The sequence below is a fragment of the Canis lupus genome, chromosome 21 (assembly GCF_048164855.1).
Source record: "Canis lupus baileyi chromosome 21, mCanLup2.hap1, whole genome shotgun sequence".
Classification (NCBI taxonomy): domain Eukaryota; kingdom Metazoa; phylum Chordata; class Mammalia; order Carnivora; family Canidae; genus Canis; species Canis lupus.
This window is the reverse complement of record NC_132858.1, coordinates 39299231-39324493: the sequence shown is the minus strand read 5'-3', so window position 1 is coordinate 39324493 and position 25263 is coordinate 39299231. Positions and strand designations below refer to the sequence as shown.

Genomic DNA, 25263 nt, shown 5'->3' with positions numbered 1-25263 from the left:
TTTACTGATTTTTGAAAATTTAAATTCAATTTGCGAACATATAGCACATGTACTTTCTAAAAGGCAGATCTGATCATTTCACTCCCATTTTCCATCATTTATACACACATTTGTCAACTACACTATTCAATAAAGTCAAAGCTCTTTAACGTTACTATATCTTGGAGACCCTCTGGTTTTGCCTCTGCCTCCTTTTCCACCCTCATCTTGCTTCAATTCCTGCACACACATTAAGTTTCAGCAACCACACAGTCAACACTTTCTTTGCTGCATGAGCCAAGCTACTCCTTGCTCTTTGCTCAGACTGAGTTCCTCGCATGGAATCCCTTTTTGCTTTGTCCTCAGGTGTTGCTTTCTTCTTTGTCAGGCTTTAAGGCTTACTTTAGGTACTACCTCCTTTATCAAGACAGTTCTGACACCCAGGGCTGGGTTCGTTGCTGCCCCTCTGGGTTCCTATAATAATTAGCCCTAATCACACCATTTATGCCTCCTCCATTTGCCTAAGATGCCCAAAGGGCAGGAGATGTGTCTTATTATCTGTGGTAGTCATAACACATTGCACAGACCTTGGCACATAGTAAATACTCTGTAACATTTGTTTAATGAATGAAATTGTGTGGAAATACTGAGTAGGTAATGAAACACATGGCCTAGAACTTGAGATTCCATCTTGGGTTGATGTGTCTGTATTCTTAATTAACATTACAGAAGTGAATATGATCAACCTAGAGAGAGAAAGAAGGTATGTAAAGAGAATTTAGGATTGGACCTTGCGGATTGCTGACTTTTAGAAGTAGGCAGAGGAGAAGAGATAGAGAAGAATCGTAAGAGAGAACAGTAAGAGAAGTAGGGTGAAAACAGAAGAGTCTGACTGTGTCACACTCTTCAAACTCCAGCATGGCACACACACACACCTCCCAGCGTCATCATTATAGTTCTTTCAAGCTTCTGTTTAATTCTGTGGATATTTTTAGTACCTACTACATTACATTAAAGATGTACCTACTGCATTAAAGATATGTTTATCTTTATGTATAAAGATATGTAGGGAATTTATATGCTATAAAATACAAGTGTTAGAGGCAATTTAAAGTGAATCAAGTTTTAGTTCCTGCCCTCAAGGGGCTTCAGTTCTGCACCTGAATAAAAGATCATAGTCTTTAAATTTGGCTTCCTAATAGGGAAGTCAAAACAATGCCATCTGCACTGAATTTGTGAACATCAAAGTCTTTTCCAATTTTGGAGTCTAATACTATACAGGGCTGATAATTTTATCCAGCTACATTTTACTATTGTCTTTCTCTTTGAAGCATAGTCTGAGAGACAGGCTTACATTTAAAGAGGAGTTGAGAAACGTTCATTCAAAAAGCTGGCCTTATGAATATATTATTTTCTAAGAAGCTTGCCTTATGAATATATTACATTCAGAAAGATTTGGTACATTGTGGACAAATTCAACCGTTTTGCAATGAAGACATGCAAACAGTTTTTGCATTTATGAGCTCAAGCATTTGGGGATTGAACCCTGAGTTTTTTTTAAATGCTGAGAATAGGATTCATCTGATGTTTCTTGGATTCCAAGCTCCTCCAGACAGGAAAATGCAGTGAATGGTTTGCTTCCTTATCTTAAAGGAAAAATCAGATTCCTCTATGGTGCATAAAACACACTTCCTCTTCCTGGCCCCACATTTTCACCTTCTCTGTGGCTAGCTCCCTAAGAGTAGATAAACCAGCTTTCTATCCTCTCTTTACCCATCTCATTTGCATTTTTGCCAGTCTTTCAATAGGTGCACAATCACTTTGATATTTGATTGGCACCATGAACATTTTTGAAGACAGATTTTGTTTATATTAAACTACAATGCCACTCATTATGATTATTCTCCCCATTCTTTCTGGGAAAATTGTACTGTATACTTTTAAAAAATCTATCCATATATACCTAAATCTTGCATTTTAGTGGTGGAGTATCTAGAAAAATTGCCGGCAGCTTGAAGGCAGTGGCAAGAATCCAGTGTTTGTTGAAGCCCTGTACGTGCACTCATGTGGTGTCAGCACCCAGAACCTTTCCTATAGCAGAACTACCGCTTTTGCAACTGCAGGATTTTGTTATTGTAATATCCTTGGCTTCGGGAAATAGGAATAGAATGTTAAACATTGATGATCCTGCTGAAAATAAACCCTTGCCATCCTTAGTGGTGTTGGAGGGAGCCATATTGAACACGCACAATTCTTTCCTAAACCATATCCCCTCGCCAAGTGACAATTTGCCTCTTCCTGCAATGGCCTATTCTTTCCAGGACGGATGTGCTACAAATATTTAAAACTAGCTGACCTCATTGGTGTTCCTGGGGAAACTCATCAGCTATCATTAAATAAATAAAAACCTGCTGCTACTTACTCATACTGGAACGTCTTATAAATAGTTACCCAGATGAGAAGCAGCTCCACCACAATCAAAGCTTGCAATTTATCTGGTCTTATAAATGTCAATTTAGAGCTCAGGCTTGAAATGACTGTTGTTTTCCTGTCTCCTGTCACAGTCACTGTTCTCTTGTACCTCAGTTTCAACTCCCTGGGGGAGGGTTGCTTGAATCTTTGAAAGTCTCACCCACAACACGCTCAACACTGAAATTCAGGCTCAACACGTGTGTAGCCTACATTTTACTTCAGACCATCTCAAGTAAATTTGTTGAGAATCTGTTTAGCTGTTTTAATATACTAATAGGACCACAAAAACTTCATTACACCCATTCCCCCCCATTTATATAAATATATATGTGTAAATATTGAATCACTTTTAATGAAGTCCAGTTGAGAGCATTTACTATTCCTGTCTTCAGAATGATTTTAGCAATTTTAAAAATAGATCAGGTTTTGGGGCGCCTGGGTGGCTCAGTTGGTTAAGCATCTGCCTTTGGCTCAGGTCATGGTCCTGGGATTGAGCCCCACATCAGGTTCCCTGCTCAATGTGGAGTCAGCTTCTCCCTCCCCCTCTGCCCCTCCCCTCCCCTGTCTCTGTCTCATAAATAAATAAATAAATAAATAAATAAATAAATAAATAAAATCTTTAAAATGGATTAGGTTTTAATCACTTTTATGCATCTGAGGAGCCAGGAGTGTTTGACACTTCGAAACTTGGGCTCAAATTTTCTGTCAGAGGTGAACTTGCAAGGGTTCAAATTTGAACGAAGTGTCACTGTTATGGAATGGGACTTTATCTCCAAAGAAAAGGAAGGGGAGAGAGTAATGAAGCTTCGAACAAAACCATCACCTTCTGTTTAATTTGATTTACAATTAATAACAAAGAATATGAAGAGACCAAGGCTTGCATATACTTTTTGGGAGCAGGGAGAGAGATAATACGGAAATAACAAAGCCTGTTAGACTTCGATAAGATTCTTCCCTCTGTTTCTATGCAGGATGAATCAATGAGATACATCTCCGAGGGCTGTGCTGGAGTCCTGTACCTCAATCTGTCCAACACGACTATCACTAATAGGACGATGCGACTCCTGCCAAGGTAATTCTTGTGTTATCTGTATTGCCCTGAAAACACTTATGCTCCTCTAGGCTCTGGCTTGCTCTAGCATTCCCCAAAGGCAGCGTTCCTCTTGCCAACACCCCACCACCGTGGTAACAGGACCGCTGCTGTCAAGTCCCCAAGCTAGTGCCTATTCTCTCCGTCCTGGGTAGACCTGGGTTAAATAACTGGTCCTCTCCTTGGTCAGCGTTTTTGTGTCACTCTTGGAGCCAAGTGCCCAGTAGCTTGAGTTAGGCTACTGCCTGTCTCTTTCAGGTCCTCCTTCCTCGGCAGGGGAGCCTGGCTCTTAAATTCTAGTCCCATGTCTGGATCCTTGACAATGGAACCCCAGTGTCTTCCCTCCTTGGACCCTGAGCACTGCAGTCCCACATTCTGTGTTGCCATGCTCTGGTTAACCCGCCGTGCTCTGGATCTCCACTACCTCCAGGAAACCTGATACTGGTTGTTTTTTGATTTATGGACTGTTGACAATCCTGAACACAAATGTTGCTTTTCCTCAGCCAGTGCTTCTTTGAGGGAGAAGGGACAGAAGAATACAAGACATCACCAAAAGTTGACAAGAGTATTTATATTTATGTCATTCAACTACCACTTATTTTCACCAAGGAAATATGAATCAGGAAGAGTGGATAATCATGTTAGGAGAGATTAAAAACATTTTACAAACTATTGTGAAAAAAATGAACCATTTTTGAGATTCTAACTTTCTGGGATCCTTTGAAAAATGACAGCAAAGCATTTGGAAAAGCTAGAGAAAATTCTATGTGGCAGTTCTCCTTATCTTCTGTCTCTAATTGGTTTTCTGGAAATGTGCCAGCCTAAAAAAAGTGGTAACATATTTTCTGTTTATCCCATTAATTGAATTTCCACTTGTAGTCAAATCTATCAAAACTTTCCTTTAAAGTTTCTGATACTTTTAAACATAAAAATTTTTAAACACCTTCCAGGTGTTTGATGTCACTTTTTTTTTTCTTGTATGATTTGTTTTTACTTAAATCTATAATCAATCTAGAATTTATTTTGGTAGATAAATGAAGCAAATATCTAACAGGGTTCATCAAACTATGACTCGTGTGGTCCAAAGCCTGACTTAGGGCAGTCCATGAGCTAAGGATATGTTTTACACTTTCAGAGTTGTTAAATAAATAACCAATTACTCCAGCATCATTTATTGAATAAACCTTTTCTCAAGTGATGTGTGATACCTCCTTATATATCTAAGATTCTTATATAGGCAGTAAATGCTCAAAACTCATCACTTTCTAATATTGTGTACACATTACTATCACCTGTGTTCTGGAGGTTATGTATGTGCATTGAATCTGTATGTGAAAATACTACATAATAGTTTGCTACTGTGCATCTCTTCCCAACTCCGTGTTCGGTAACCTCTTATTGGTAGCTTGGAATCAGCCACCAGTCAGAAGTATTCTACACCCTGGGAAATAGCAGACAATACAAATTAGGGCTTGACTTATTTTTTTGTTGATTGTTTAGACTTGAGCAAATGATGGAGAAAAATAATAAAGCAGATTAAATTTAAAAGTTCATCGTGTTTGGGGTGCTTGCATGGCTCAGTCAGTTAAGCATCTGCCTTCAACTCACATCATGATGCCAGGGGATTGGGGTGGAGCTCGATCCCATGACCCTGAGATCATGACCTGAGCTGAAATCAAGAGTTGGACGCTTAACCAACTGAGCCACCCATCTGCCTCCTGTACCCCTGTATTTCTAATCTTTATGTTGGTGTATTTTAGATTTGCCTTTTATATGAAGCATATAGCTAACTTCTAATTTAAAATGTTTCATTCTGCCTTTTTAAAAGCATAGTTTAGAAGATTAATATTTCCTTCCAAGTGGAGTGTTATGGTCTTATTTTTATCATCTTGTTTTATGTTTTTGATTTTTCTGTTGCTGTAGTCCTTGTTTCCACCTTTTGCTACATAAACTATGCTGTTGACTTTTATAGTCTTAAGGTATTCAGAGGTATGTGCATATTCTGTTCTGTATTCCAATCAGTGGCTATTTGTATGGTTTTTTTAAAATATGCTTTACTATGTGTTTCTCCAGTTATCAAAATCATGATGGAACAACGATTTCATATTTTCATATTTGTGATGATGCTTATGATTATGTAGTACTGACTCTAGTTTCGTCATTCATTAATGGTCCATTTGTTCCACAATTTCCTTATTCTTTAAATCTGATTTTTTCCAATGGTGACTGTAAATATAGTTTTAAAAACTTTTATTCAAAAGATAAACAAGTGTTAGATTTTAGGCCCTTGTTTTCTGAAAATTACTTTCTTTTGTCTTGGAGCGTGAACAACTCCTCTTGGTATGTAGTTCTTGAATCATGTCCCTTACTTTCTTCTTAAAATCCTAAAAATATTGCCCCTTAATCTTTGATATCTCAGGTTAAAGCGAAGGGTAAAGCTTGATATTTTTTTTTCCTTTGTTGGTAACCTTTTTTTTCTGCCACTATGCTTACAGGAATTTCCTTTTTTACAAAGGAATTAAAAACATTTTCCAAGTTTAATTGTATCATTTTAATTAACTTTCCTGGAACATGTAAATGTTTTGAACATTAAAACTGAAACCCTTTATCAGCCAAGGAAGGTATTTTTCTTTTTAATGCTTCTATTCCATTTGTTCAGGTGTTATCTTAAGAATTCTCTTTTATTTGTAGGTTGAATTTTTATTCCTGTCTTTCAAAGATGCCAGCATCGCTCTTGCCATTTTTGTCTCTGTATACATTTCCTCAGCATACTTCTGTCAGTAGTTCTCAAAGTGTGTTCCAAGGATACCTGTATTCCAGTAATTGTTTAATAACTAGTTTATGTAGGGGTTAAGGATATGTTCTGATTTGTAGGATTTGCTGATTTCTGTGATGTAAAATACTACCACCATGATCAGTTTTAATATACCAACATGATGTCATTGTATGTGGAGTTGGGAGTTGGCTCTCAGGGGCTGGTGCAAGCCAGCTCCAATGACACCACTGTGGAGGGCCCTGACCCTCTCAGGAATTCTAGAAAGTTCTCTAGTCCTCCAATATAGAATATTAATCAGTACTTTTCTTTAGCCATTCCATATGTGTATGAGTATATGTGCATGTATGAATGTGTGTATGTGTATATGTATGTATAGAAACACAAAGAGAGAGAGAACATACATATTTTTGTGTGTGGAGAGAGAGAGAATACATTACAAAATCCATTAAATCCATATGTGAAAATCTGAACTTACAAAGTAGATGATTTGGGATATTGTACTTTGAGATAATCTTTTCTCCTAGGAAATTTAAAATAATAGTACAACCACGCATAGTTTTTTAGGGCCATTTATTGTACAAATGAAGCCGTACCATTAGTGGGCAACAGTTAGAAAAACAGGACCCAAAATGAGAATTTTGTTTTAATTTTAACTCTAGTTCTTGGAATTGAGAGAACATCCAGGGTAAAGGCATTGGGTATTAATGATTTTTGTCATATGAAAAAAATATTCACTGACTTTCTTATCTATGATAAAAATACATTTCATAATGATTCTCTATTTTTGCTCTGTTTTCCATTGTTTCAAATATGCTTGGGTATGCAAAAGTGTTCTTTATGCTATAAATAACTGGAGAAATGTTGTTTGTGCTGTTGTCATTCTCCAGTGCCTTTAGCATTTTTTTCCAAAGAAATCACTTACCAGAAGAAAAATATAATTTGTTTGCCCATCGTGACAACATTGATTTGCCAGCATCTTATTTGAACATTTTCCCTCACTTCCTTGGGGACTTACTGAGTTTTCTAAAGTTGAAAATGAGGGCTGCTCCTAGCTCATACCCATTCCAGGACATTTTTACTTCTAAATATTTCCTGAATCAAACCCTTTCCATTCATTCTACAACGTAGGTGGCACTCTCAGCACTTCTTTTGCCATAGCGTCCTGCCGGTTCACTCTTGGTCTCTCTTCAATCTATTTTGCCTCATGCGATAAGTATCATCTTGAACAACAGTCTTTTTTTTAATGATAGTCACAGAGAGAGAGAGAGGCAGAGACACAGGCAGAGGGAGAAGCAGGCTCCATGCAGGGAGCCCGACGTGGGATTTGATCCCAGGTCTCCAGGATCACGCCCTGGGCCAAAGGCAGGCACCAAACTGCTGTGCCACCCAGGGATCCCTTGAACAACAGTCTTGTCTTTGATGACATGCTTAAGGTCTAGACTCTTCCCTTGCCATCCCCAACATTATCTGATCAAACCTACCTGCCCAGAATTCCCAAGGGAGGCCCTTAACTCTGGTCATCAGATTGCTGCATGCTTCTCATTCTCTACAGCTGGAATGCTTTTCTCCTCCTCTCTGCTACACCATTGCCTTTACATCTCAAGTCATACCATCTTACCAGAATTCCACAATGATTTCTCCTTTTCCTGAATCCTAATAGCAACAACTTATTCACCATGTATTGATCAGTTACTGTGTGTGAGACATTCTGGGCATACAGGAGTGAATAAAACTATTATGATCTTTGCTCCTTAATGGAGCAAAGCTTCATGTGTTATGGTGACACGGTGTTTCATTATTTTTCATATTGACCCTTCAATTGGCTTGGAGACTTATTCATAGTCTTATCAGTAACCATCAGAGTGAGTAAGACACAGTAAGCTATTGCCTTGACTGGACATCCTCAAGATCTACCCTATGAATAAGATTGAAACACTGCATTTGGATTTCTGCAGAAATTCTATTATGCAAAACTGCCTTGTGAAACTAAAGAACTCAACACTCAAAAGAAACTGCCTGCAAATCTTTTCTTTTTACAGACGAGGCCTTGTCTTGGTGATTTTTCAGAGAGATTTTTGTTTAAATACATAATTCTATGTTCCTTCCAATAGTAATTCCCTCAGGTATTGGTGATCTAACACAGAAGGTTTCAATTCTTTAATGGAAAAAAGCAGAAAGAAAAGAGAAAAAGTGATTTCTGTTGTTTCTATAAGAATTGTGACCTCTTAAAGTTTATGGTAGCAGTAGAAAAATAAATCACCAAGGGAGCCCCTCCCCCCCATTAGAAATATTTAGTTTATCAAGTAATTAGGAAAAGATAAACACAGCCTTCAAACACTGCCTCAAAGTGGAATTTGAAACACCAAGTTGTCTCTGGCTTGAGAAAATGATGAACCAGATCTTACTCACGTAAGGGATTTACTTCTTTGCCAAAATTCAGAATAAAAAGTTGCAGTATTGCATAAAATTTGCCAAATGATTTCACTGTCAACTAATTATTTTCCCATCCCCAACAGCTTTAAGTCTGTAGCCCTGTAAATCCCTAGAAAGGCCTATAGAGCCACTCAGGGTTCCTCCTGTGCTTGGTTTTCAAACGGATGGCTCCCAGGAGGTTCCACTTTGAAGACAGCCATCTAGGGACTTTCAGTCTGGGAACGATTTAGTCTGGTGAACAACTTCTTTTGCCAAACCTGAGGTTCTTAACCTGGGGTCAGTGGATCCCCCAAGGAAACCAGGTTCCCTGAATTTGGTGGGGGGAAAATCATCTCTATTTTCACCAAGCTTTAACTGAACTGTAGGTTAAAAACTCAGAGTAGCATTAGCGGTTCCTGGGACTTTTTTTACCATATAAATCTCAAATGTTTTATTATAGTTGATACAAGTATCGCAAAGTATCACTGACACTCATCAATACTTCAAAATCATGGGTAGTTATTAACCCTACCACTAGAGCTTGTTATTTAATACGCTGATAAAGAAGCACATAATTTATTATTCCACTCATTTGGCTATAAAAAATTTTGATAGTGGTATCTTTCAATATAAATAGCTGCTTTTATAATTTTAAGTGTTTTATTTTACACATTAAAAACATGATGCTGACCAAGGGTTCATAGATCCAGAGGTGTCTGTTACGCACAAAAAAGTTACGAACTCCTCATTCAATTCCTATTTTTAGTATTTTGAGTAAAAGGACTTTTAGTATTGAGTGTTAGGACTCAAAAAAATCAAACAGTAGGCTTGGACTAGATTTGAATATATTTGAATATGCATAATTTTGTAAGTAATACCTACATTATTTTAATTAAAGATAGGCTAATCAATATAGAGGTTAAAAATAGGTTAAGAACAGTCTGCAAATGAGTGGGCAACAAGTGAGGGGAATAAAAGGTATTTTATTTATTAATTAAAACAGATTAAATAGGGCATTAAACCTTGACCAAAATTAGGATGTAGATGTAACGTGAGGTCCTCCAAACTCTTGGAATCAGTTGTATGCACCACTGTTGTCAGATGAATATTCATTCCATTACATGGAAGAAGATAGAATGAACTTCTTAAGAATAATTAATATTCTATTATTTGAAGTAATTGTAGCAGTAATATAGATTTTAAAGCTCTACCTGCTGAGCTGAATCATCAAAAGTCATCCTTAATATAATACTGTTCCATCTATGTTCTTATGTATTTGTCATACCTCTAAAAGGAAAGCAGATAGAATTACATCCATGTTACAGACGAGAAAACTGGGATTCAAGAAAGCTGGTCAGGGTTTAAAAAAAAAAAAAAGGAGAGAGACAAAGTAATATAATCTCCACTTAACAGATGCAGAAATAATCTCTGAGAGGTTAGGGAAGTTGCAGTAAGTGTCAGGGCTGAAATCTGAATCCAGTTTGGTCAGATTCCAAATCCTTGTGTATTTTCCATTGTGTCGTGCTGTCAGCCTTACTATTCCTTTCTCCAAATTAGAGAGCTAAAGGCTTGTTAGCAATGACAACCTCCCACACACCCCCAAGAAAACTGTACTTTACTCAGTTGAATCACAAGGGTACACTCCAAGGAGAGGAAGATAAAGCGTTCCAGAACTTTAGCATAGCTCTTGGCTAACTCAGGGGCCCCAGGAGAGGGGACGTGTCCTTGGGATGTTAGTGCTGCTTTCTGCTCCATGGCCCTGCCCACAGCCACTGGGGAACCCAGATGGCGTCCCCCTTTGTTCTGTTGAGTTTCATGGACATTGCTAGAGGGGAATGTGTGTTCTGCATCAAATAAGTCACTATGGAATGGGAATCATTACATATCATATAGATGTGTTTTCAAATTTTAGGAATAAATCTGATTAACTGTCAATGTTTGCGTATCTTATTTCCCATTTATGTGAAAGTAAATTTTACTTGTCATTTGTGGGCTTTTGAGGGACGGAGATGCATCATCTTCCCACTTTTTGTTCTTTTTGCTTTCCAATTTGCTGTTAAACTGTTGCAGATCACAAACCAAGAGTATGTTGTTAATTCCATTACAAGAGCGAGCAATAGTGGGAGTTCTTGCACTTCTAAAAAATGCCAGGCTTAGGAAGGCTTGGAAAATTGTCCACAGAATGTCCTCAAACCGTAAGCCCCTGCACGGTAGTACAGGCTCATCTTAATTACCCTCCTTTTTTTCTGGAAGCAATCATTTTGGTCATGGTGGTAATGCCATATTTAATCTGTTTGAACTCCAGTGAGATTAATAGTCTCTGATGTCGGTTTTATTCCCTTCATGTGTTGCTCAACTCATTTGCAGATTGTTCGTTTTAACCCATTTTTAAGCTCTTTGTATCAATTAGTCTTTCTTTAACCGTGATAATGAAACACTTACAAAATCATACATATTCAAATGGGTTTTTTTTTAAACAACCATTTGCTTACCATGTCCGCTTTAGGAGCTTGTTATGTTTAACTTTGCCTCCTTTCTGCCCCAAATCCTCACTGTCATGCAACAGTTAATTGCCATTTAAATGTTTACAAAGGGTTTGTCCATCTAGACATTTTGCACATTGTTTTGGTGCTCCAAAAAGAAAATCTAAATGCAACAATACTGCAAACTCTGTAATTTTGGTTTCAAACACTAACATCCACACCATATAAATGCACAAACATCCCCCACCCCCAGAGCTCTCCCCCAATTAGCCTTATAAAAAATCTAGGCAAATCTGTATTTTCATTTAAAGTAGCATTATGCATTATTTGATATGCCACTCCAAGCTCCTTCACCTAACGGTAGGAGAATTAATTAGGCTCAACTGCTGAAAATCTGCAAGGAGAAAAGATTAATTTATAGTTTTACTTCTCTTTGTCATAAGTGGCTTAAGAAAGATGTGGAAAACGATTCAAGCAGAGTCCCTTTCCTTCCTCTCTTCTCTCGCCTCTGTCTTTTCAGGTACTTCCCAAACCTACAGAATCTTAGTTTGGCTTACTGCAGAAAGTTCACAGACAAAGGTTTACGGTACCTGAATTTAGGGAATGGATGCCACAAGCTCATCTATTTGGACCTTTCCGGCTGCACCCAGGTTTGTCTCTCAGCCTTCTCTTTCCTGCAGCAGGCGAGGAAGTCCTCCGGGGGCCGGGCTACATCCAGCCCTCATGTTATACTAATGCTGTGCACGGACTGCAGCACACTTTTCAGAGGTTTTGAATTACACAGCCACAGCTGCTTAAATTTTCCCCAGGATCGTTACTATAGGCTCCTGGCTTCCTTCCACTGGAGTGTCACATCCACACACGGGCCGAGCTCATTGGATGATGAAACAGACCACTTCTGTGTAGATACTTTGAGCACAATTATGATACCAGAGTCCAAATGTTGAAAACTTTAGAATTGCTACCAAGATACAAACAAAGGAAAAGCCTTTTGGGGAGGGGAGAATTTGCAAAGCACTTCCTGAAAAGTCAATTAGCACCCACGTGGGCTTTCCAAAAATAAATAGCACTGGGTAAAATGCTGGAAGGGCTCAATGTAGCCAAGGAAATACAACAAAGATTGTAATTTTTAAAAATGCATTATATCCTTGGGCTAAGTAACGTGGAGATTGGAGATCTACATGGGGAAATAAATTGAAGTCTGGGGGAACAAGGTGAAGGAAAATTGGGTAGAAAATAGGGTGGAGCTGTGGCAGGGTAGGCCATGGCACTTTGGGATGAGTTACTACCTCAATGGTAGTTTCTTCTGCTCTATTTGGGCAGATTTAAGTAGTGGCCCTTTTAACTTCTTTTCTTCTACCTCTCTGTGTATTTTGTTAATATTAGTATCATAGTATGTTCGTCCTTCTATGAAAATAATGTAATGGCACAGCTGAGAACTGGCTGCGACACTGAGAGTTCTCATTTACTGAGCTGTCACTATACGCTGGGCACCATGTTGAGTGCTTTACACACATCAGTATCACTCCTCATACAAGTGCTATATAGTGTGTATTTATTACATCCATTTTAGAAATGAAGAGACCATGGCTCCCCAGGTTGCACACCCAGTGAAGGCCCTTAGTGCTGGTGCGAGTTAGGAGCACCTGCTGGTACAGATGTAGACAGGCAGTGCTCTGGAGCGAATACCAGCCTAGTACCAGTTCCTTCTCCAAGTTCTTGAGTGGGTAGAGCTTAGCTACTCACATCACTGGCATTCCATGCTTCCCTAGGCACTGGGCAGTTTGGAGGAGGCAGGGGAAAGGCTAGGAGGGCTTCTAGTTCGGGGTGGAATATCTAGAATTTACATTTATTTCTGATGTTCTGATGTGTAGCTTGCTAACCATCAACATCTACTATCACTCCATGACCGACATGGACTTAACATTCTCTTCAGCTTAACTAAACTTGAGACAGGCTTTTCCTGACTCTAGCCCCTGACCGCCCTTTTCTTAGGGCATTTTTGTTTTAAAGATTTTATTTGTTTATTTGAGAGGGAGAGAGAGACTGAGCCCAGGACCCTCAGATCATGACCTGAGCCCAAGGCAGATGCTTAACCGACTGAGCCACTCAGGCGCCCCAAGCATTTATTTTAGAAAACTTGCAACTGTACATTCTTTCTTTGCTCTCTTTGAGATAGATAGAAACCTCATTAAAAGCTTCTTGCAGGTTTTACGACCCAGGAATGTCTTCCTCAAGGGCCCGGGAGCCATCCTTTGGTACATAAGCATTAGGGGAAATAGTACTGGTATCTCCCAGTCTCTGTGGGAGGGTAGATGCTTACTCTCACTCTGGGTGTCGTTTAGCAAACACAAAGGGCCTAATCACAGAGAAAAATATTTGCAAGGTCAGGGATAACTCAATGTGCATGACACATCTCTCTAAAGATGCATCCTCCAAGATTTTTCCACCAGCTCACCCAGTGCTTAAAAACCCTCGCCACAGTGTAGCTTACCTCCTTGTTCTTCTCAGTTCCCACAAGGTAATGATTTTCACAAGGTAGCAACAACATACAACTCATACACAGACACACAAACACACATGCACATGTCCTAGGGATAAATATTCTCAGACACAGTAAAGTCAAAACGAGAGGTTGCAAATCAATGTGCCTCTGGCCAGATAAACACACAAAACACACAGACAAGAGTTGATCTATTTTTAAATTTTGAGCCAACATTTAAAATTTTGGAGTTTTGATAAAGAAATCTAGACTTTAAGTTTCTCTTAAAAAACTGGTAAAACCAGCAAAATTGGGCCTGCATTGCCATATGGCTACAAAGGGCCAGCACCAAGTTGCCCTTACCCCCTTGAAATGGAATGCTGGCCTTGCCTCCACTCAGTAGGATCCGCACATGCCCATAGGCCTCTCATGCCACTGCCTCCCCTGCCTGTCCTCAGCGGGTATTTAAGTTTGGTCTGAATGTATAAAGAGTAGATTTCTTTTCCTGATTGTCCCTTAATCTGTAAGTCTCAAACCACCATGAAGTTAGGATTTCACATCACTATGCAAATAGAGTTAAGTTTCTTTCGTTCATCCACCTTCCACTCCCATCTGTGTATTTCATAATTCAACCGAGATGTAACCCCAGGTGTCAGACACTGTTTCAGTCACTGGAAATTGTGCCATTTGAAACCGAGCCCCTGTAGGCCCACTGGGGAGTAAGAAATGAGCTTGTTATGAACCCCAGATATCTCTAAAATGACTGCTGCCCTAGATGCAGGAAGAATGGGTGAAGCTTGGATGTTACTGCTTCAGAGGGATTTTTGAAATTCTATGAGGAGGCTCTGTTCACTTCCCCAGCTCTGGGTGTGAGGACAGTGTCACTCTTCCAGGCCTACTTGTATTGATACGATGGTACAAAAATGGTTTCAAAGAAGGAAAACTGATGATCCACACATTTCTCAGGTTTTCCACTTGGAAACGAAAATCTATTTTCTTTTTGTAAGTTTGGGATTTTGCACTATGAAGTCATGTGTAATACATCTGCCCAAGAAGAAAGGTCCTAATAAAAGAAGAAGACTTGAGAATAGAAGCTCACACCTACCTGCTTTCCGCTGGTGTTAACCAAGTGCCTGCTGCATACTGTGCACATACTGTGCATACTGTGATGAGTAAAACAGCATCCTGTCTCCCAGGAGCTCTGGATTAACATATGTGAAGTATGTCGAGCGCTAAATTTTTTTTCTGTATATATTTTTTTATTGGAGTTCGATTTGCCAACATATAGCATAACACCCAGTGCTCATCCCATCAAGTGCCCCCTCAGTGTCAAGGGTTAAACTTTAATGTGGTTGTGGCTGCTCCCCAAAAAAGGAAAGATGTGTTTATACAATACTGGGAAAGTATTTTAACGATACTTGTCAGAAAAAAAAAATGCATGGTGGAGAACTGCAAAGAAAAGTGAAAATCAATTACACATGTTTTAGAAATACTCTGCATTTTGGGGGGATTGGATAAACAGTGTAGGTGTGTTCAGTGACGGGACTGATTTCCTAATGAAGACCAGCACTTGCACATGCACTTGCATGTCATCATCTTTAATGTGGTTGAAGTGATCCCTCTGTTCAGTTTCTTCTCAAAAAAGCCTCTGCCTGCTTGGCCTTGAATCAGGATAGAGCCACACTCTAGTGAGCTCTTCTTTCACTACACACTGCAAACCTCTAATCATACACTTATCACTTTGAGCTTTCTTTTTTCACTTTTTAAAACCTTTGCTTTTTTTCTCTTTTTACACATGAAACACAAAAGCACAAGAAATAAGAAGCAAAAAAATTTAAATTATCTGAAATTCACCACCCAGAAATAACAAACACTGTTAACGTTTCAGGATAAGGCTTTCTGGTCTTTTCATCTATGTACAGCTATACTTCTTTAAAACTGAAGTGGATTATATCGTACACATATCTTTTATTATTCCATAAAGTTAACATCTCCCTGTTAAATATTTTCTATAACTTACCTTTAATAGCTATGTAGTATTCCATCGTATCAAAATACCAACATGTGTTTAACCATTCATTAGTGGAAAAAAAAAAAAACATTCATTAGTGGCCTACCATTTTCTTCTATCATCAATAACCTGTGAGGGAAATTCTCATAACCATATATTTCCATATGTCTAGGCAATTTTTTGGTATGAATTTTGAGAAGTGAAATGGTCAGAGGATATAGTTATTTTTAAGGTCATCCATGCTCCACAAAGGTTGTCAATAGAACTTACCATAAACGTAAAGTAATGTCTGGTATCTTCATAAGAATAATATGTAAAAAAAAACATTAGCCAATTTGACATTGAACATGATATTTTATGTTTTAATTTATATTTCTCTGATTACTTGTAAGGTTAAACCATACCCAGGCACTTAATAAATACTTGTTAGATAACAGCATTTTCCCCAACAGGCTGCCATTATTAAAATATTTTTCAAATTAATGAAAAAGTTTCTTTCAGATCCAGAGTGCCACATTTTCATTATACTATTTTCAGAAGAAGAAAGAAAAAAAACAATCTACATTCACCCAACAAAAAATTCTGATTGAATCAGTTGAACACATTTAATATATCTGCTTCTATATTTACTATTTGCTCAAAGTTATAAGCTTATGCCATAAAACAATTTTTGAAAAACTATACTTAAGCACAATTTGGGAAGACTTTTTGCAGATAAAGTAGTTTTATTATTTAAAGAAAGCGGTCCTTTGTGATCTACGGTCAGGGAGACATTTGGTGACAGTGAATGGGTCCATCTTATTCTGTGCTCTGAAGAATGATGTGTGATGGTCTAGCTCATGGTAGACATTTATCAGATGCTTATTGAATATCTGGATTAACATCTAGTTAATTAAGTGATACTAATGAACTATTTTATGAAATGTTGGTAGTTTTTCCTTTACACCTCATACTCTGCTTCGGGAACCACTTCTTTCTCTTGTGGCTCTGCCTCGAGAGCAGTACATGATAGTATTTGGGAGCATGGGTTCTGGGGCACTTGCATTTTAATCCTGAGTTTGCCATTTACTACTTATGAGACTGGGGCAGGTTTCCCAAGCTTTCTGTATACCCCAGGTTCTGTATCGCTGAGATAGACACATATAACTACCTCATACGTGTGTTGTGTAAATGAAATGATTGACACATATAACATGCTTGGAACAGTGTAGTGGTGGTGGGGGGAGCCATCTGGTACCTCGGTAACATCCAAAACAGCATCAGCCATAATCACAGAAATGGCCAGTCAGTCCCAGGGTATCCAGCAGCTCCTGCAAGCTGAGAAACGGGCGGCTGAGAAGGTGGCAGATGCCAGAAAGAGGAAAGCCCGGCATCTGAAGCAGGCAAAGGAGAAGGCACAGATGGAGGTGGAGCTGTACCGCAGAGAACGAGAGCAGGAGTTCCAGAGCAAGCAACAGGCGGCCACGGGCTCCCAGGGGAACCTGTCGGCTGAGGTGGAACAGGCTACCAGACGCCAGATGCAGGGCATGCAGAGCTCCCAGCAGAGAAACCGTGAACGCGTCCTGGCCCAGCTTCTTGGCATGGTCTGCGACGTCAGGCCCCAGGTCCATCCCAACTACCGGATTGCTGTCTAGGATCCACCGCAGGGCCTGACTCTTCCCTTCCAGGTCCCTTCCTCAAAGAAATCCCCCAATCAAAATTACCTCCCACCATCTTCACTGGTTCTTTCTCATTTTCTCTCCATTCCCTGGAAATTCTAGGGGCAAGATCCAATAATTCTGTGAAATTTAGAAGTTATCTTGCTCAGATCTGAATCTTATTGTTCTTTAACTTCACTGGGAACTTGTGAACTCCCAAGTCACCCTCACCGGACCCCTTTGAAATTTGCAGCATGGAGAAGTAGGGATATGTAAAGCACTTTGGCTTCAGAGCCTGGCAGGCTTTGGTCCTTTTCCCAACCCTGCCACTTGCTGGGACAGGATAAGCTTCTTAATCTGTAGTCCAGTGTCCTCCTCTATAAGATTGGAATGCTAATGATGATGATAACAATAATGATGATACCTACCTCATGGGGTTGCTGCAATCCTTAAGAATCACTCTGTAAAGGGCGAAACGTGGTCTCTGGCATGTAATAGTTGTGATTCATTAAATGGCAGCCCTATGATATTATTACCACTCCCTGCCCACCTGCCAAAACCTAAACACAGCTATTTCCTCACATTTGTCAATGGCTCTCTAATTCTACTCATTCATTCTGTGAACTAGTAATTCTCTGAAGAATTAGTTTTTCCCACCTCTCTTTTCCCAGAGACTATATGGTCCATGAAAAAGAATGAAGACCTAGTTTAGCCTCTCTATTATGGTTCCAGGAAGATGTTACATTTCTTAGTCTTTCTTTTGTCTCTACGTTGGTCTTTCTCTTTATTGGATTTCCTCTTTCCCAATTTCCCCAAAAGACCCACCAGATGCTCACTTTCCTGAGATCTAAAGTGATGCTGCATTCCCTTGTATGCATGGCTTTCCTTTCTACATCCTCAATACTTTTCCGTAACACTGATAAAGTATCAATAAAAAAACTATGGACAAATCAAAAAAAAAAAAAACATGCTTGGAACAGTGCTTCAGGGATGCCTGGGTGGCTCAGTGGTTAAGCATCTGCCTTCGGCTCAGGGCGTGATCCCACAGTCCCGGGATCGAGTCCCACTCCAGGCTCCCTGCAGGGAGCCTGCTTCTCCCTCTGCCTGTGTCTCTGCCTCTCTCTCTGTGTCTCTCATGAATAAATAAAATCCTTTAAAAAAAATAGAACGTGGCTTCACATAGTAAATGTTTAGTAACCATTAGGATTTTTCTATGGGTACTGAGTCATTTGGCCCAGGTCTAGACAATCCTTAATTGCATCTGCAGTGGCTGTGATTTTTCCAGGAAAGGAGGATGACCCTACCAGAACCATTTAGAATCCTTCTAGATATTCAACATTGGGAAAAATAAATTCTGTTTTCCTGAGGTTGCTAGGCCTGGAGAGTGTAAGTCTAGACTAATTTGTTGTCCCTTTATCATTTGTGTACATATCAGACACTTGTGTTGGGTATACACATGGAGCTGAATGTCTGGGTCATGAAGCATGTGTAAGCTTGGTTTGTGTTAATTCTGTTGGTTTCCTAAATTGGCTGTGTCAATCCTAATGAAATTTTTATAATTTAAAAAACTTGGGGATCCCTGGGTGGCCCAGCGGTTTAGTGCCTGCCTTTGGCCCAGGGTGTGATCCTGGAGTCCCGGGATCAAGTCCCACATCGGGCTCCCGGCATGGAGCCTGCTTCTCCCTCTGCCTGTGTCTCTGCCTCTCTCTCTCTCTCTTTCTCTCTCTCTGTGTGTGTGTGTTTCTCATGAATAAATGAATACGATATTTTTAAAAAAAAAAAAACCTCATATAGATATGATTCCTCTTGGAAAGCTAAGGCTGTGGCTCTCCACACCTACTTCCTGTATTTACCCACAAGATTTATTTTCATAGCAGCAGTATTATCAAGAGAGGTAGGAGAACCACATTCAAACCTAAAGTGGGTTTCTATCCTGGTAAGTACTCTTCCCTTCTCAGAAATTACCAGTAAATATTTAAATTATCTTATATCCACTTCCACATTAAGTAGGTTTCATTGAACTTTTCTCTTTTCAAATATCTTTTATCAAGCATTCAGAACCTGTCTATTGGTGACCACTTTCACTAAAAGAAATTAAGAAGAGGGGATTTATTTTTTATTTTTTAAGATTTTTATATACTTCTTAGAGAGAGAGAGAGAATGAGTTAATGAGTAAGGAGTGCATGAGCAGAGGGAGAGGCAGGCAGACTGCTGAGCAGGAGCCTAATGTGGGGCTCCATCCCCGGGCCCCAGAATCATGTCTTGAACCAAAGGCAGACCTTAACCAACTGAGACACCCAGGTGACCCAGAAGAAGGGATTTCAAATATGGTTTTTGGACACCTGGGTGGCTCAGCGGTTGAGCACCTGCCTTTGGCTCAGGGCATGACCCCAGGGTCCTGGGATCGAGTCCTGCATCGGGCTTCCTTCATGGAGCCTGCTTCTCCCTCTGCCTGTGTCTCTGCCTCTCTCTCTGTGTCTCAAATAAATAAATAAATAAATAAATAAATAAATAAATAAATAAAATCAATCTTTTAAAAAATTACTGTTTTCTCTGCCATTTTGTGCAGGGGAGAAAAAGTACTCAGAGGAAGAAACATAACTGGGAATTTTTATTTCATTAGTTAGATTTACTTTATTTTATTTTACCTATTTTGGGACCCAGGCACCAGGAACAGATTTACTCGTATTCCTCAGTTCATGGACTTTCATTATCAGCCCATGTAAGGCCACTCTCCTGTTTTATTGATTTCCTTTTACCCACATTTCCCACTCCCGTTCTCCTCCCCCTACACAAACAAACCCTCTAATTTGTTTTATGTGATTTCATATATGTTCTTATAGACACACAGGTTTCCTCTGCTGTCTAAAAGTACCATGTTCCTATGAAACTTTTCTTAAGCAGAAATGGCATAAAGTAAACAACCAGTAACCACTAATTCATACGGAAACATCCTTGAGTGCTCCCAGACCCTAAAACTAATCTTTCTTAGGTTTTCTGACATTTAGGGACATGTCTTGCTAATGGATGCACAAAATAAATAGAGATAAAGCACAGCTGCTCTGAGACCCAGTTGAGACCAGTGGCGGCTTGATGCTGGGGTGCTGAGCTCCCAGGGAAGATGCCACTCGGACTGTCTGCGGTGCCTGCTGTCTCTGTAATGGCTCACTGCAAAATCCTCTTTGGATTTCTTTTGGCTAGTGAAAATAGGTACTAATGGAGGTCTTTTTGTAAAAGTGAAGTAGCCCAATGAGCTTTCAAAAAGCAGGGGATACCTATGTAAGAATGTAGTCTTGAGTTCTTATATTGTGGTTCTGTGTGTATATGTTTTAATTCTCCTGCATGATGCTGTGCTATATATCTGACAATATTTCTGACAATATTTCTAAAGTTGACTCTCTAAAGTACCTCTTCTTCTCTCCAAACCCTGAATCACAGAGAGCCCCAGGGTTCAGTGCTTGGTCCATTTTTCTTCTCAGCCTATACCTACTCCCCTGGTGATCATGGCTTTAAATATCACCTACAATAATGAGCAAATATATATATGTATATATACACACACACAGAGATGCTCACTCACACATATATACATACATATGTACATAATATATGTCTATAGGAGTGTGTTTACAGACATATACATGTATATATGCTTGTAGGAGCCTATGTATGCATATAAGATGATATAGAAGTAATCTATATTTATAGAAGTAATATGTGATATATATATACAGACACATATATATGATAGGTATCTCCAACACAGACTTCCTTCTCAAATTTCAGACTCCTATTAAAAAAAAATCCCTGCTCTAAAAAATAACTCCTTGTTCCACCTTCAACCTTCCCCGTGTCACTTAAGGACAGATGCTCCACATTTACAGTTCCTTGGGCCAAAAATCTTAGAGTCACCTGTTACATCTTGAATTGTAACCCTCTACATTCATATATTGAAGTCCTCAATCCCTAGAACCTCCTTTCTTGGAAATAGGGTTGTTCCAGATGTAATTAGCTAGGATGAAGTCATTAGGATGGCCCTAATCCAATATAAATGACGTCCTTAATAAAAAAGGGGACATTGGGACACAGATGTACTCATACAGAACAGTGCCACGTGAACATGAAAACAGCCATCTACAAGCCAAGCCAAGAGGCCTGGACCATATCCTTCCCTCTTCCCTCGCATTAAAGGAAGCAACCTCAGAAGGAACCAACCCTGCTGACACCTTGATCTTGGAGTCTTAGCCTCCAGAGTGGTAGGATGACACATTTCTGTTATTTAAGGCACCCAGTTTGTGGTACTTTGTTACAGCAGATCTAGCTCACTAGTCTGTTATCTTGGACTTTTCTCTTTCTCTTACTGCACATCACTCTGCCAGGAAAGCCAGGATGCTGTTACTTCAGAACTACCTGGGATCTAACTCTTCCTCACAACCTCCGCAGCTCCCAGCCCAGGTCACCAGCATCTCTTGTCTACATAAATGTCATGGGCCCCTAACTGGTTTCTCTGCTTTCACTTCTGCCTCCTATAAGTCTGCTCTCAACTCAGCATCTAGAGTGATACTTTTAAAACCCAAGTCGGAAAAATAAAAAATAAAAAATAAATAATACCAAAGTCGGGGGCGCCTGGGTGGCTCAGCGGTTGAGCGTCTGCCTTTGGCTCAGGTCATGATCCCAGGGTCCTGGGATCGAGTCCCACGTCAGGCTCCCTGCATGGAGCCTGCTTCTCCCTCTGCCTGTGTCTCTGCCTCTCTCTCTCTCTCTCATGAATAAATAAACAAAATCTTGAAAAAAAAACAAAAACAAGTCAATGTCCTCCCTCTTCTCAAATACCTGGGGAGGCATCCCATTTACTCAATAAAAGAAAGACCTCAGCGGGACCTTCATGACCTTACATTCTCTGTCTTCTCCTGCAATTGCCCCTGTGGCATGAATTCGTACTACCTCCCCCTTACCAACTCTGCTCCAGTCACACTGGCTGCCTTGCTGTTCCCGTTCCCTTGGCACACGAGCCCTTGCCTTGGAGGGGGTTGGCACTGGCCATCTTTCTTGCCCAGAATCCTCCTCCTGAGCTCTCTGGGTGGCTACCTTCCTCATCTCCTGGGTCTTTTCCCACACATCCCCATAAGTGAGTAAATGGATAACAAGGTATGAGCTAAAATGCTCCAAAGATGCCTACATTGGTTCCCTAGTAACTTTAGCACTCTTCAAAAGTTCTTGTTTCTTTCAGAATCTCAAAATAGAAAAATATGGGTAGGGTGAAGAGCTTTTGTGGAGAACACAAAGCTTTCCTAGCTGTCGATGAGGAAATCCCAATTAGGACGGCAGTGATTCCTGGTTAGGCTTTCCCTTTATCCTCTGCTCTTGCAAGGATACTCCTGTGGATATGATCTTTGGGTGGCCACTTCCCCTACAGATTTATGTATCCCCAACTGTGTGTAGCAGTGGGTTATGACACTGTGTAGGAAGCCCAGCATGAAATGACTGCAGCAATGCTGGGAAGGAAGGCTAGGGCTGTAGCCAGTCTCAGGCTGAAACCGAAATTCCTGGAAAACCAACAACTCTGAACATGGGGTGAAAGAAGGAGCCAGATGAAGGCCGAGGTTCCCATTTATATATTCAGATTTAAGAGAATTAAACCAGAGAGTTAGGGGGCACCTGGGTGGCTCAGTCAGTTGAGTGTCTGCCTTTGGCTGAGGTCATGGTCCCAGGGTCCTGGGATTGAGCCCCGTGTCAGGCTCCTTGCTCCATAGGGAGTCTGCTTCTCCCTTTCCTCTAGCTTGCGTGTGCATGCTCGCTCACTCTCTTTCTCTCTCGCTCGCTGAATGTCTCTCAAATAAATAAATAAAATCTTTTAAAAAACAGCAACAACAGGGGGATCCCTGGGTGGCTCAGTGGTTTGGTGCCTGCCTTTGGCCCAGGGCGTGATCCTGGAGTCCCGGGATCGAGTCCCGCGTCAGGCTCCCGGCATGGGGCCTGCTTCTCCCTCTGCCTGTGTCTCTGCCTCTCTCTCTCTTTCTCTATCATAAATAAATAAATAAAATCTTAAAAAAAAAACAGCAACAACAGTTAGAGAACTTGTAATAGGAGCTTCTGCTCCTCTGCCTCCCCTGTTCTTCATTTCCAGCCTGTTGTTTTACTAGGCTCACCCTTTGCCCTCTGTTTAGACACCCTCATGCTGACCCTTTCTCCCATTCACCAAGTTAACTGTTCTAGATCTCTGAGGCTTCGTTCAGTCACAGTCTTCTCTAGGAAGCTCTCACCAACCTCTTGTTAGGATTCTTGTGTGTTCTATAATCGTACTTCCACTAAGCATTCTCTAGGTGTTCAGTGGTCTGCTTATTTGTCTATTTTCCCCATTGTGGGCTCCTTGATGGCCAGGATGCTGCCTTGTTGACCTGTGTATCTGCCTCCTTAGCACATAATACAGTACCTTGCATGAAGAGGGACTGTGATCAATGTTTGATGAATGAATAAATGAATGAACAAATGAAAGAAACAGCAGCCAATTTCAGGGCATGGTCAGCCAGATGCTGTAGGTGGAAGCTCAAGGAGTCTGTTAAGTAGCTAAGGCGTTGGCGACTTGTCAGAGCAAAGCCTCAGAGTCTTTTCTTGGTAAGGGTGGAGTCTGACATTTCTTTAGTTTTTTGTTTAAAGATTTTCTTTATTTGAGAGAGAGAGAGCTCACAAGAGCCAGGGGTTGGGGGCCAAGGGAGAGGGAGAAGTGGACTCCCTGCTGAGGAGGGAGCCTGATGTGGGGCTCGATCCCAGGACCCTAAGGTCATGACCTAAGCTGAAGGCCGACTCTTAACCAACCAGGCACCCCTGCCATTTCTTTAGATTCAGGGGAAGACGAGCCTAGGAAACTATGAAATACTATGGTGAAAGTATTTTCTTCATAAGTTATTTTTCAGTCACTAGACACAAGTCAAGAAAAATGAAAAGGGACAGCATCCCAGAAATGTCCAAATGACTCAGTGCGATAATAATTAATCAGTAGTGCTTGTACTGCTAAGTCTCTCTGGGACCCGTGAATCTTAAAGGTAGGTTGTGCAAACTGCGAACAAGAAGATTCCAAGGTCATTTCAGTTCTCCCTGGGCTTCTAACCTCCCCTTCCAGAGAGGCAAAGATCATGGAAGGCCTTACTCGTTCACCTCCGGGGATTGCGGTAGAGGTGGGAGAAAGTCACAGAGCCACGTCCAGGAATGAATGTATTAGCCGAATGGAACGGAGATTGCATAAGCGAAGCAAGGGGAGAAAGCAATTTCTCTTTCTTTCTCTCTCTCACACAGCAGAAGGCAGTGGGATGGGCAAAGGAGCCCCAGCCTGGAGTGGGGAGCACTGGGATCTAGTCCTTGCTATCCCCCTCACCGCTTGTGCAACTCTGGACAGTCACGTGGTCTTCTGCCTCAGTTCCCTTATCTACACAATGGCTCGTTTGGGCTAGATGATCTCTGAGGTCCTTTTAGGCTTTAGGATCTTGTGCTTCTTTCTGTGTGGATGTCTGGTCCTTGGCACAGAACTGAGAGTGGAGGCACAGTTTTGCTAGGTTATCCAATAGGTAGTTGGAACAGTAATAGTTGTGCGACCAGCTACACCAGTTGCAAATAAGCAGATTATGTACCAAAATTTATTGGCGACAGTTAAATTCAAAATTATAATTCATTTATATTTGTTTGATTCCATTTTCCTTTATTATGTATTTTAATGGATGGTAATAATTTCTGTCATTTTTTGGGTACTGACTGGGTGCTAGGTGTTGAGGTTTTTCCTTATTATTTTATTATCTCATTTAATCTTTATAAATAACTATATGAGGTGGGTATCATAACTCTCATTTTAGACATGTGGAAACTGAAAAATGGTGTGCTGGCAAATATTTAACAACTGGCAGAGAGCAGGAAAAGCCCTGATTTTCAA

The 25263-nt window shown here is 40.3% G+C and overlaps 2 protein-coding genes and 1 pseudogene across 12 annotated transcripts in view; 2 read left to right on the top strand and 1 right to left on the bottom strand.

The window, feature by feature from the left end:
- The window catches only part of LRRC17 (leucine rich repeat containing 17), a 29195-nt gene extending 17028 nt beyond the window's left edge, over positions 1-12167 (bottom strand). For both annotated transcript variants that reach the window (XM_072791467.1, XM_072791468.1), the window contains exon 1: positions 11803-12167. The gene's annotated coding sequence lies outside the window, so the exon portion shown is untranslated. The remainder of the gene's footprint in view (positions 1-11802) is intronic.
- The window catches only part of FBXL13 (F-box and leucine rich repeat protein 13), a 204665-nt gene that overhangs the window by 100173 nt on the left and 79229 nt on the right, over positions 1-25263 (top strand). For all 10 annotated transcript variants that reach the window (XM_072791447.1, XM_072791453.1, XM_072791450.1 and 7 more), the window contains 2 exons: positions 3423-3523; positions 11733-11862. In XM_072791447.1, coding sequence (XP_072647548.1) covers positions 3423-3523; positions 11733-11862 — 231 coding nt within the window. The remainder of the gene's footprint in view (positions 1-3422; positions 3524-11732; positions 11863-25263) is intronic.
- LOC140613040 (V-type proton ATPase subunit G 1 pseudogene) lies at positions 16880-18315 on the top strand (annotated as a pseudogene).